General features: G+C 46.8%; 1 protein-coding gene across 1 annotated transcript in view; it reads left to right on the forward strand.

Moving 5' to 3' along the window:
* Positions 1-11,669, forward strand: part of triqk (triple QxxK/R motif containing) — a 58,414-nt gene extending 46,745 nt beyond the window's left edge. The window contains exon 4 of the mRNA XM_033020131.1: positions 9,892-11,669. Coding sequence (XP_032876022.1) covers positions 9,892-10,005 — 114 coding nt within the window. The 3' untranslated portion in view covers positions 10,006-11,669. The remainder of the gene's footprint in view (positions 1-9,891) is intronic.
* The last annotated feature ends 2,614 nt before the right edge of the window (positions 11,670-14,283 follow it).

Here is a 14,283-nt window from a genome sequence, read left to right on the forward strand (position 1 = left end):
TGTTCTGGATATGGGTTATTTTGTTTAAACACTAGCACCTTAGCTCTAATGGAAAGGTTCAAGTTAAGTAGCTGGTAATGCTGCTACTAATTCCCAATTACTCTTGCCACTTTGTTGAATGGTTGGTTGATTGTTACCATTGATTTGTTACAGGTTGTGCCAGTACGCTGACTCTCCTTTTGGCAATGTTATAGGCAAGTGGATAGAGTTAATTGAATACCAGATAGTCCATAGTTGTGGATGGTGTCAACGTAGATTTATCTGGATTGTATGACAGAGCCCAGGCTAAATAAGTTTTAGTAGCTAATGCTGCTGTTTTAGCTATTTCCATGGTTTTGTCTGTCGTTAATATCATTGAGACATGCCATGACGATATGTTCCTTAATAGTGACAGGGCTGGTTTGAATATCTTGGAAAACAGTTTTGGCTCATATTTAGCCATGTTGATAATTTATACTGCCATAGTTACCCCATCCAGGTAAATTGTGGTATCTCCGAAGATCTTTTATGAATGGGTACTGAATAGTATGCATCTTTTAAGTCGATGTCTACCATAAAGTATCCTAGGATATCCACGGTTAGCAGTTACAAGTTTTCCATTAAAGTGTGTATACCTGGTGAAAATATTCAAGTGGTTAAGTCAATGATGGTGCGACATTCACCATCTTTGGTGTTTTTTGTACCAAAGGTTCATATTAGACTTCTTTATGACCCCTTTGTATATCTCCTCCAGTTCAGCTTGTCCCTCATGTTCTTTTTTAGTGGGAGGGTAGACCCCTTTGGGGTGCATGCTGAATTGGTGGCAAGTTTCTTCATTCAATTTTTATCCTTGAATACTTTTGGTATATAACTACCAAGTGTGATAGTTCTTCATGCTTCCAAACCCAGGTGTGATTCCCCCCCTGTTAGCACAAACCCTTCACCTTTTATGTGATGGTAGGAACCATACTCACCTGCCTCCACTGTTGTTTAGTGGTGTGTTCATTTCTTCGGTTTCTGGTTCCTCGTCTGTCGGGATGGTGTTGTTGGGGGGTGGCGCATTTTCCATGGGGCCCGCTCTGGGCCCTGGCCTGAAAAGGCTTACGGGGACTGGCATGCAGGCCCCGAGCTTCAACCAGTACCATTAAGTAGACGCCTACTGTTGGATGCGTCTGGTCTGCTGCTGTCTGGTTTTGTGTGGTTTGCTCATTCCAGGCCCTGCCCTCATGATGCCGAATATCTTGGATACTTCGTCCAATTTTTAGGCTTGGTTTGGTAACTTTGCCAGATAGCAGGATCTGTGGTTGTGAGGTCGGCGTTCTCACAGTCCTGTGAATTTTTTAGGTTGAGGGCAGGTTTTATGACTTCCTTCCAGAGGTTGCGGATCGCATTCTGTGTTGAACAGTAGGGTCAGGTGTTTAGCCATACTACCCTGCCCCTCTGGAATGAGCATGCGAAAATGATAGCCGACGTCAGGGGTATCAAATGCAATTTAAGATATTTGGGTTTTTAAATGCCCTGCTCAATGTACCCCCAATAATTGTAGGCACTTTGAGTAAATGCAATTTTGGGGAGGTGTGATAAAATCCAACGCCTCATGACTACCTGTCTTGGAGAGGTTTTTTGGAAAGACAGGTAGTAAGTTGGCCGTCAGTTTAGACTGAAACGGCCATCTCGCTCTTGGTGTCGCCACGTAGCGGCCACACCCAGCAGCTCTTCCTGATCCTGTACCTCAAGCATACTCCCGATGTTGTTCAGCCAGTGACCCCTCTTCTTGACCAGCCCAGCCCTGGTCGCCATCGATCTCCTCTGATGAGGGAGATGGCCAGTGCTGTTAGTGCACTGGAGCGGGAGTGTTATGCTCCCTTGGCGAGCTTGCCCCAGCTCCCGAGGCAAGTCTCGCTGGAGTTTTTTAACTCCATGACCTTTCTCTAGGCTTGGAAAACAGACACTTACTCGCTCTCGGGCGGTAGTTTGAAGTGTCCGTGTCTGTCTCCAGCCCGAGGTTTGGTTGCCAACTTTGCTCAAGAGGCTGCCTGCCGTTCTCGGACGGCGTTTCTGCCTTTCTCGGGCGGGGAGTCTCCTTGTCGGAGTATGCAGGGATTACCGGCCGGTTTTTGAATTTCCCTCCAGTCCGCTGCTGTTGGTCAGACAGCTCTTAGCGGACTGGGCATCGGCTCAGTACCCCGACTGTGGACCGCAGCGTGTGCGGTCCAGGTGCCGCCTCTCGCCCCTCCACTGACGGAACGCTCCTTCCCTGGAGTCGAACGGGGGCGGTTTCCCTCTGTTCTGCTTTGCTCCAGTTTCCCCTGGTGCACAAAGAGGAGCAAAGTTGTGAGTTTGAACCTGTGGGTAAGTACTTACCTAACGGTCCATTCCTTCAAGCTTGTAGCGGGAGCGCCCGTACTCCCGTTCGTCGCCGTTGCACTGCGTGAACGCTCATGTCGCGCATGCGTGCTGGACGGGTTCTTCACGTAGTCACTCACGTGACTCCGAAGTAAAATAGCCTGATTAAATTGCTCAATGGTGCAATGGTTCTTTATTGCCACGTGTGCACAGCATAGTGAACTACTTTTGCACAACCTACTAATGCACAGTCTCCATATTTTGCCGCTGTTTACAAAGAAGAATAAAAAAGAAAAAGTCCAAAGTTCAAAAGTCTAAATTCCGGGGTCCACGTGTCGGACGTACTGGACGCCCCTGATCGTGGCAAGCCCCAGGCCCGTGACCCAACATCGCTCTCCTCGCCCGACCACCTCTGTGTCACACGGGGTGCCTCTTGCAACTGGCCTTGAAGGCGCTGGAGGCAATACCCTCTCCCACCGGCCCACTCCTGGTGTCCGTCATAATCAGCGGCTCCCTCCTCCTCCTCCTCCTCCTCCACTCTCCAGGGCCGAGTTTCCCCCTGCAACAGTCACACACACACGGGCAGGCGGGCGGGATTTCTCCCCGGCGGCTGCGGTTCTGGCAACTGACGGCGTTCTGCTCTGTCTGGGGGGAGAGGGCGAGTGGGAGTGAAGGGGAGAGGAAGGGGAATGAGGGGGAGGGGAGGGGGGTGTTGTTACCTAACTGAACTCACTGTGGAATGAAGTCAGTGAAAGCGGCGGTTAGAGAGTGTGAGGCCTCGCGTCCTCGGCACTTCTGAGACGCCGGCTCTGTCGCGCTGGCTGTTCCCCCGCTGCTGGAAAAGCAGCGGTTGCAGATGCGATGTTTGGCTTGAGGCAGCGTGACAGAGCCGGGCTGGGCACCAGCGGCAGGGAAAAATGTCGGCGTTTTTGGAGCAGAGGCGGGTGTCAGCAGCCGTTATGGTCGCTGGCCAGCAGGAGGCGACAAAATGAGTGAGTGGGGAGGGGGGTGGGGGGGCGGAGGATTTTATTAAAAAATGGGTACATGAAAAAGTAAAAATGTTTTGAGGAGTGCATAATTGAATGTAAAAGTGAATGAGCTAGCGAAATGGAAAAAATGACGGAGTTTCATGATGGAGTGCTGGCGGACCAAGGAATCAAAGGCCGAATCAGGCGCGCGCGCGCACACACGCGCGCACACACACACACACACACACACACACACACAGTTTTAACATATAGATAGATTATACTAGACTAAGTGGGACCTCTCCACCAATTCCAATATTGGTGGCCAGTGGGGGAGGGGGGGGGGGCTTTCTGGAGCGCTAGTAAGGGTGTTGTGGGCTGAAGGGACTGGTTTCCAGAGGGCTAGTATGGACATTGTGGGCCAAATGGATTCTTGGGGTGGCAGGTCAGTCCCTCAAGCCTGAAGTGCTGGCAGCTCACTCACGGCTGATGGGCTGGCAGTTGACTCACGGCTATTCCTTGAAATTCCATTTCAAGCAGGGTGCAAGGCCACCAAATGCAAGTGTAGTTTCATGCCATTTCAAGCAGGGTGCAAGGCCACCAAATGCAAGTGCAGTTTCATACCACTTCAAGCAGGGTGCAAGGCCACCAAATGCAAGTGCAGTTTCATACCACTTCAACCAGGATGCAAGGCCACCAAATTCAAAAGCCGTTTCATACCATTTCACGCATGGTGCAAGGCCACCACATTCAAATCCAGTTTCACACCATTTCAAGCAGGGTGAAACCACCATAAACCCCCACATAAACACCACACTCACAGTTCTGTAGACATTCAGTGTGTTCAGTTGATTCACAGCTCAGACAGAGTCGTGACCTCTCCCTCCCCCATCTAGCAGAGACTGAGCCACACCCACACTTCCGGGTTTTATAATCTCTCCCACCTCCCACCGGAAGGGGCGTGGCCTTCATGGCGTGATTGACAGGAGAGAGATTCTCAACATTTTTTAAACTCTAATAACACTTATTTTTCATTGATGGGAAGAATCCTCCACCTGATGAGCGGAGGGGGACTGAGTAAGATGGCCAAAAATCACAGCCGTAACTGGTAGCGTTGGAGGGTGTATGGAGCAAGCTGCCAGAGGAGATAGTTGAGGCTGGGACTATCCCAACGTTTAAGAAGCAGTTAGACAGGTACATGGATAGGACAGGTTTGGAGGCATAAGGACCAAACGCAGGCAGGTGGGACTAGTGTAGCTGGGACATGTTGGCCGGTGTGGGCAAGTTGGGCCGAAGGGCCTGTTTCCACACTGTATCACTCCATGTCTCTATCTTAAGCCGATTGCAAGAATACAATAAAAGAAAAGCAGCAAATTTGATTTGAATATTTTTGTGGTGAGCAAGAGAAGTTTGAAACTAGCTGCAGTCTCTCTTTTTGCAAAGCTATACAGCATATGGTGCAAATAAAGTAAAATAAATTAATTTAATGCTGGTGGAGGGAGAAATAAATTCTTAGTGACACTGAGCTATGTTCCTACTTTAAGCTCACGGTCTTGAGATACAGTGTAATTGAATTGAGTTTCATTTTATAATCATATCTAAAATGCTCAACCAAGCAGGTGTGCATTTTGTCAGTTTTGTTAAGAGTATCACAGGGGCACCAGGCTGGTATTTTATTTGCTTCCGGAGGGAAAATGAGATGTGAATGGCTCAGTGCTGTCAAATCGTGCACAAGGGCCGTCATCGTGGCTGAAATCAGCACCACCGCAGTTTCTGTTATGCCAGGGAGGAGAGATGGTGCAAAAATGGGTCAAAGTGAAAAAACAAAGTTGTCATGGCAAATGTCCGACTTTACCAGTGTCCTCTTTTCCGTTGCCATTACTACGCAGGTATGTAGGAGTGATCTTATGCAGACCAGATAGAACAGATCTTCCAGGCGTTACTTCCAGTTGGTTGTTTATTGAAGTAGTTGTACGAACAAAGAGATGAACAAACCAGGTTTTCCTTATTCTGCATGCAAGCTGTAGCTGGCTGCTCTGTCCTTGGTCTGCTGAGAACTGTATGCCCTCCCTCTCCCTGTGCCTACAACTTCCTGTCCCCTATGCCCATATATACCCCACCCTGTGCATCTAATGACCTGGAGTATTGTGTACAGTTTTGGTCCCCTAATTTGAGGAAGGACATTCTTGCTATTGAGGGAGTGCAGCGTAGGTTTACAAGGTTAATTCCCGGGATGGCGGGACTGTCATATGCTGAGAGAATGAAGCAGCTGGGCTTGTACACTGGAGTTTAGAAGGATGAGAGGGATTCTTATTGCAACATATAAGATTGTTAAGGGTTTGGACATGCTGGAGGCAAGAAACATGTTCCTGATGTTGGGGGAGTCCAGAACCAGGGGCCACAGTTTAAGAATAAGGAGTAAGCCATTTAGAACGGAGACGAGGAAACTCTTTTTCTCACAGAGAGTTGTGAGTGTGTGGAATTCTCTGCCTCAGAGGGCGGTGGAGGCAGGTTCTCTGGATGCTTTCAAGAGAGAGCTGGATAGGGCTCTTAAAGAGGATATGGGGAAAAGGCAGGAACGGGGTACTGATTGGGGCTGATCGGCCATGATCACATTGAATGGCGGTGCTGGCTCGAAGGGCCGAATGGCCTACTCCTGCACCTATTGTCTATGGACCGCCCCCTTGTGCCCAAAAATAATACTGCAAGATATATCTAGACAAAATAATATAATATGCCAACAGCAGCTAGCCTAAACATAAATGGCTCCTACATATATAAAAGAGTAATAACATGACGAATGGAATTTAATTCAGATGACTCTGCAATGTTGCTCGTGAAGAACCCGGGGAAGGCAGGAGAATGGGTTTAGGAGGGAGAGATAGACCAGCCATGATTGAATGGCAGAGTAGACTCGATGGGCTGAATGGCCTAATTCTGCTCCTATCACATGAAAGAAAATTGGATCGCAAAGAATGTCCTGGATAGAGTGGATGTGGAGAGAATGTTTCCATAACCTTCTGGATTTGTAGTCGGCAGGACAGTACTCTGCATATCGCCAACTTGAGGTCTCCCATAGTGGGAGAGGGAAGGACTAGAGGTCATAGCCGCCGAATTAAACGACATTCTGTTAGGAAGGAGATGAGAAATGTCTTTAGTCAGAGGGTGGTGAATCTGTGGAATTATTTGCCACAGAAGGCTGTGGAGGCCAAGTTAGTGGATATTTTTAAGGCAGAGATAGATAGATTTTTGATTAGTACAGATGTCAGAGGTTATGGGGAGAAGGCAGGAGAATGGGGTTAGGAGGGAGAGATAGATCAGCCATGATTGAATGGCGGAGTAGACTCGATGGGCCGAATGGCCTAATTCTGCTCCTGTCACTTATGGAAAAAAATTGGATCGTAAAGAATGGCCTGGATAGAGTGGATATGGAGAGGATGTCAAGGACCAGAGATCGTAGCCTTAGAATTAAAGGATGTTTTTTTCGGAAGGAGATGAGGGGGAATTTCTTCAATCAGAGGGTGGTGAATCTGTGCTATGCGGTGGAGGCCGAGTCACTTGTTGTGACATTTCGGGTCGAGATCCTTCTTCAGACTCAGATTTGTAGGTTAATTGTAATTTGCCGCTAGTGTGTGTAGGATAGTGTTAGTGTATGGGGATCGCTGGTTGGTGTGGACTCGGTGGGCCGAAGGCCCTGTTTCCGCGCTATATCTCTAAAATCTGGTCCAAAGTAAAAGCAGCAATCTTAGAAAGCCTTTCCTACGTGGTTAAAAAGAAATCAAGAATGCTGAGAACTATATTCCGCACTCTGTATCTTCCCCTTTGCTCTACCTGTTGCACTTGAGTTTGTCTTAGTCCAGCCCAACGCATCTACAAATGCCCAGAGTAGGTGAATCAAGGGTTCAGAGAAGATTTACAACGATGTTGCCAGGACTAGAGGGTGTGAGCGATAGGGAGAGGTTCAGTAGGCTGGGTCTCTATTCCCTGGAGCGCAGGAGGACGAGGGGTGATCTTATAGAGGTGTACAAAATCATGAAAGGAATAGATCGGGTAGACGCACAGAGTCTCTTGCCCAGAGTAGGGGAATCGAGGACCAGAGGACATAAGTTCAAGGTGAAGGGGAAAAGATTAAATAGGAATCTGAGGGGTAACTTTTTCACACAAAGGGTGATGGGTGTATGGAAAGGGCTGTTGGTGGAAGCAGTTGAGGCAGGGACTATCCCAACATTTAAACATAGAAATATAGAAACATAGAAAATCGGTGCAGGAGGAGGCCATTCGGCCCTTCGAGCCATCACCGCCATTCATTGTGATCATGGCTGATCGTCCCCTATCAATAACCCAAGCCTGCCTTCTCCCCATATCCCTTGATTCCACTAGCCCCTAGAGCTCTATTTAACTCTCTCTTAAATCCATCCAGTGATTTGGCCTCCACTGCCCTCTGTGGCAGGGAATTCCATAAATTCACAACACTCTGGGTGAAAACGTTTTTTTCTCACCTCAGTCTTAAATGATCTCCCCTTTATTCTAAGAAACAGACAAGTAAATGGATTGGACAGGTTTGGAGGGATATGGACCAAACGCAGGCAGGTGGGACGAGTGTAGATGGGACTTGTTGGCCGGGGTGGGTGGGCAAGTGGGGCCGAAGGGCCTGTTTCCACGCTGTATCACTCTAAATAGCCGTGGTTACTTCAAACACTCCTGTTGTCCACTGGGCCCAGCAGATGGTACTTGCAGTTATGTGTGTCACTTGTTTATGACATCCTGTAAAGATTAGTAGCTCTGTGGCCAGATGGGGCTGGGAGCACAGCTGTGGCTGGCTAAAGGAAAACAAATGGAAGCTCTCTTGCACAGTCCCAGCCTCTTGAGATGTTCCAATGTAGCGATTAGTGCAAAAAAACCTACGCAGTCTGCAGATGTTCTAACAGATAAACCATCCATTAATGGATGTAAACATTCCAGCAGTAAAACATTGTTGAGCTTATGTGAATTAATTTAACTAATACTGTACTTTAAAAAAATATATATTACAGGACAAAATACATATAACAATGTTTAGTTATGTTTTTTTAAAGTTTTGAGATACAGGGCGGAAACAGGCCTTTCGGCCCACCGAGCCCGTGCCCACCACAATACCCGCACACTAACACTACCCCACACACACTAGGGACAATTTGCATTTATACCAAGCCAATGAAACTACAAACATGTGTGTCTTTGGAATGTGGGAGGAATCTGAAAATCGTGGAGAAAACCCACGCAGGTCACGGGGAGAACGTACAAACTCCGTACAGACAGCACCCGTAGTCGGGATCGAACCCAGGTCTCCGGCGCTGTAAGGCAGCCAGTCTACCGCTGCCCCACCGTGCTGCCCTCTGACAGCCTCACACTGACACTGGAGGAAGCTCAGTTTTTTTCCCAAGTTTTGTAAAACAAATTTCTTTGAGAGTAAATTGCTTTCATAATGATGTAAAGTTGGAAATAATGTTAGACATTAAACTCTATGTCACATGAAATCTGTTTACATCCTGTTTACCCGATCTATTTCTCTCGTGATTTTGTACACCTCTATAGGACCACCCCTCATCCTCCTGCGCTCCAAGGAATAGGGTCCCAAAATGGTGCACTCATATTCCCTGAGCTAAAATTATTCTAGCAGTTATTTTCAGAATAAACATATCGAAATATGCACATTTGTTTCAGTGAGTAAGTAATCTGTCACAGCCAGATACAGAGAACGAAGTACCGTAAACAATTTAATTCTTACCGTTCAGAAACAAAATGCATTATTTTTCTAAGATGTGGAAACAAGGAACTGAAAGTGCTGGTTAATACACAAAAGGACACAAAGTGCAAGAGTAAAAATTCCTCCTCATCTCCTTCCTAAAGGAACATCCTTTAATTCTGAGGCTATGGCCTCTGGTCCTAGACTCTCCCACTGACTAGTGGAAACATCCTCTCCACATCCACTCTATCCAGGTTTGAGCTAGTTTCTGTTTGAGGGGGGGACCTCATCGAAACTTACCGAACCGTGAAAGGCCTGGATAGAGTGGATGTGGAGAGGATGTTTCCACTGGTGGGAGAGTCTAGGACCAGAGGTCACAGCCTCAGAATTAAAGGACGTACCTTTAGGAAAGTGGTGAGGAGGAGTCTCGTTAGTCAGAGGGTGGTGAATCTGTGGAATTCTTTGCCACAGAGGGCTGTGGAGGCCAAGTCAGTGGATATTTTTAAGGCAGAGATAGAAAGATTCTTGATTAGTACTGATGAGAGGGGTTATTGGGTGATGGCAGGAGAATGGGGTTAGGAGGGAGAGGTAGATCAGCCACGAATGAATGCTGGAGTAGACGTGATGTGCTGAATGGCCTAATTCTGCCCCTATGGCTTATGAAAAATATCGACTTGTATTAAACAAATTTTATTTCAAGAGAGCCTGGATTGTCTAATTGGCCTAATTCTGCTCCTATGACTTTAAAAATATCGACTTGTATTAGACAGATTTTATTTCAAGAGAGCATGGATTGTCATCACATCAGTAACAATCATACATTCTTTGTTGGTTTCTCAGTATTAACATTTACCTTTTCATCTTGTCTTTTAGGATGTGGCTCTTATCGTTGTGGCCATTCTGATATTACTTGTGGCTGTATATGGTTTCTTTTATCTGAAGTTCAACACAGACGTTGATCTTGATCCAGAACGGGACAAAAATTAGCGACGTCATGGCTTGTTCAAGGAGAAGGACTCCTCTGGGGAAACGTAAACAAACGGCAGGGGTTTGCAGATGAAATTTGGACTACAAAGACAGCACATGTGACTTTTATTAAGATTTACATCTGTCAAGAATTACTTTCAAAAGTATTCAGCAGCTTTATGAGCCCAGTCATGTGTTTGCAAGGCTGCATCTTGCATTATTTTAATTGGTGTACAATAATTTTTTAACATTTCACTTTTTACTGTGAGTCGTTTAGCTGAGCTTCGAGATACAGTGTGGAAACAGGGATCGCTGGTCGGCGCGGGCTCGGTGGGCCACGCTGCATCTCTAAGCCAAACTAAAATTTCACACGTGCTAGAAATCTGAAGTAAAATCAGAAAATGCATCGTGATCGTCAACCTATCTATTCTACTCATGATTTTCTCATAGTTCAGTTCAGTTTAGAGACACTGCGAGGAAACAGGCCCTTCGGCCCACCGAGTCCGCACTGACCAGCGATCATCCCGTACACTAGTGCGATCCCACACACACACACTAGGGACAATTGACAATCTTTACCGAAGCCAATTAGCCAACAAACCTGCACGTCTTTGGAGTGTGAGAAGAAACAGAAAACCCACGCAGGTCACGGGGAGAACGTGCAAACTCCTTACAGACAGTACCCGTAGTCAGGATCAGTATTCAGTTCAATAAAAATCTTACCATAAATAGGCACAATCATAAGTAGGTCCAAGAGCGTAGGAATAGTAAGATTACAGAGGCAGTATACAGGAGTTAAAACATTTCCGGCGCTTTCTCATATCATTCAAGTTCAGAGTTGTTGGAAGATATAGTCTTAAATTACCCGTAAAGGCCCGTTGTCCTGACGGCTGCATTTTGTTTGGAGTTGAAGTGGTCGGCCTGGCCTGGCGATGTTTTTAATGTCTGAAGAAGGGTCCCGACTCCAAATTTTGGTCACCCATCCTTTTTCTCCAGGGATGCTGCCTGACCCGATGAGTTACTCCAGCACTTTGGCTCGATCTCAGGCGACGTTGATCTCCAGCTCCGTGCCACTGCAGGCCACGGCCGCTCCACATGCTCAGCCTCACGGAGTGTCTCCTGATCCAATCGAGCCCCAGACACATTGGTCTTCATAAGTGATCGGAGCAGAATTAGGCCATTCGGTCCATCCAGTCTACTCCGCCATTCAATCATGGCAGATCCAGCTTTCCCTCTCAACCCCATTCTCCTGCCTTCTCCCCATAACCCTTGACACTCGTAGTAATCAAGAATCTGTCAATCTCCGTCTTAAAAATATCCATCGACTTGGCCTCCACTGCCGTCTGCGGCAATGAGTTCCACAGATTCACCACCCTCTGACTAGAGAAATTCCTCCTCATCTCCTTATTAAAGGTACGTCCTTTTATTCTGAGGCTATGCACTCTGGTCCTAGACTGTCCCACAAGTTAACTCAATCATTCCTGGGATCATTTTCGTAAACGTCCTCTGGACCCTCTCCAACGCCAGCGCATCCTTCCTCGGATTTGCGGCCCAAAACTGCTCACAATACTCCAAATGCGGTCTGACCAGTGCCTTATAAAGCCTCGGCATAACATCCCTGTTTTTGTACACTAGCCCTCTCAAAATAAATGCCGGCATTGCATTCGCCTTCCTTAGTTCTCAGTTTACCGGGGTACAGGGGAAGGCATTTGTTGCGTGCTAACCAGTCAGTGTATTAGACAATACATGATTACCATCGAGCCATTTACAGTGTACAGATTAGATACATGACGAGGGAAAGGGAATAGCATTTAGTGCAGGGTTACCACCGATTCTCACTTGCAAATTAACCTTTTGGGAATCCTGCACCGGCACTCCCAAGTCCCTTTCCACATACAGATGATCTGGAGACGTCTCAAGATGATCAAAACAAAATATCAAGCTATTGTACTTGAATCATGTGTACAATAACATCTTTAGCCTTTATGAAATGGAGATGGGCAGGTGAAATCGACCACAACCAACAATGAACACTAAATATGGTGCTAATAATGTTATAATTTGGGTTTTATAATTTAGGTTGGGGAAGCAATTAATGATACCTTCGAATTTATAGACAAGAAGTTATTGTGTTAAAATAACTAGCGTAGTTAACTCACATGGCATCAATATCCAATCAACACAAAAAAAATGATTCTAATTGTACATAGTTATGGACAGATGTTAAAGGTGCCACAGTGAGACTGATTAGCTAATGGTAGCTGATGTGAACCACCGTGTTCACTTTAAAACAAAAATCTTCCTTGATGTTTTTCTTCATGATTCAATCTTCTAAAAAAGAAAAAAAATATTTTTTAAATTAGTTTTTGCAGACTGACAATTGGTGAAGATAGTGTGGTGTCAATATTGGGGGATGTATTTCTTTGTTTGTGTGGGATGGTATTGTTACATCTTTGACCATACTGTTAATTCAAAGGCAATCTCTTACTTGTCAATGAAATATCTGTGTCTGGTAATGTGAAGACGTATTATAAACCGTAATGTGCGCACTTGTTTGTCGTGTAATTAATATCGTAAATTACACCATTTTTCTTCACACACAAGACAGCATTAAAAAAACACTGACTACAGGTGCTGTCTGTATGGAGTCTGAACGTTCTCCCTGTGTCCGTGTGGGTTTTCTCGAGGGTTTGGGAGGCACGGTTGGCGCAGCGGTAGTGTTGCTGCCTTACCCCGGCTTCGATCCCGACTACGGGTGCTGTCCGTACGGAGTTTGCACGTTCTCCCCGTGACCCGCGTGGGGTTTCTCCGAGATCTTCAGTTTCCTCCCACACTCCAAAGACGTACAGGTCTGTAGGTTCGTCCGTCAGTCCGTCGTAACCTACCTGATCTGATTGCTCAGCACTCGAGTAACTCCCGTTCCCAATCTGACCTTTCTGTCCTGGGCCTCCTCCATTGTCAGAGTGAGGCCCAACGCAAATTGGAGGAACAGCACTTCATATTTCGCTTGGGCAGCTTACACCCCAGCGGTATGAACGTTGACTTCATTTCGAGGGAAGTTAGAAAGTATATTAAAAGAGTGTAGGAAGGAACTGCAGATGCTGGTTTAAACTGAAGCTAGACACAAAGTGCTGGAGTAACTCAGCGGGTCAGGCAGCATCTCGGGAGGGAAGGAATGGGTGACGTTTGGGTCGAGACCCTTCTTCAGACTGATGTCAGGGGAGAGGGAGATACATAGATAAGGAATTATAAGGTGAGAAAATGGGACAAAGGTGCTGTTACTCCAATTCGTACTGGGCCTCACTCTGACAATGGAGGAGGCCCAGGACAGAAGGGTCAGATTGGGAATGGGAGGGGGAGTTAAAGTGCTGAGCAACCGGGAGATCAGGTAGGTCCAGGCGGACTGAGCGGAGGTGTTCAGCGAAAAGATCGCCGAGCCTGCGCTTGGTCTCGCCGGTATAGAGCTGAAATGGCGGATACAGTAGATGAGTTTGGAGGAGGTGCAAGTGAACCTCTGCCTCACCTGAAAAGCCTGTCGGGGTCCTTGGACGGAGTCGAGGGGGGAGGTAAAGGGACATCTCCTGCGGTTGCAGGGGAAGGTACCCGGGGAGGGGGTGGTTTGGGAGGGAAGGGACGAGGTGACCAGGTAGTTGCGGAGGGAACGGTCTCTGCGGAAAGCAGAAAGGGGTGGAGATGGGAAGATGTGGGATCCCGTTTGTCGGAGGAAGAGTTCAGTCAAGGAGATGAATGGGGCTCGGAGACGCCAGTGCTAATGGTGACAAAAGGTTTGGATAAGATTTACAGCACTGATGGGAACAAAGCAGGTTGTGTTTCGGGCTAGAAACAAGCCACACCAGTGATGGATGAGATGGGAAACTTGAAGTTGAACTCTGGGCCAAATCGAACAGTAAAATCCATCTGTGTGAGTTCAGCTGCACAATGTCCCAGCCCACCCATGACATGATATTGCAGCCGCACACAAGGAACCAAGAACCATGGTGCAAGAGGTAAAGATAGGCAATAATATGTCTGAAGAAGGGGCTCGACTCATAACGTCACCCATTCCTTCTATCCAGAGATGCTGCTTGTCCCGCTGAGTTACTCCTGCATTTTGTGTCTCCATTTTGTTACTCCAGCATCTTCTGCACAAATAGTTCAGTTCAGTTTAGTTTATTGTCACGTTTAGTTTAGAGCTACAGTGAAAGGCCTTTGTTGCATGCTGACCAGTCAGCAGAAAGACAACACATGATTACAATCGATCCATTTACAGTGTGTAGAATAGATACATGATAAGGGATT

This window comes from Amblyraja radiata, chromosome 4 (assembly GCF_010909765.2).
Source record: "Amblyraja radiata isolate CabotCenter1 chromosome 4, sAmbRad1.1.pri, whole genome shotgun sequence".
NCBI classification, from domain to species: Eukaryota; Metazoa; Chordata; class Chondrichthyes; order Rajiformes; family Rajidae; genus Amblyraja; species Amblyraja radiata.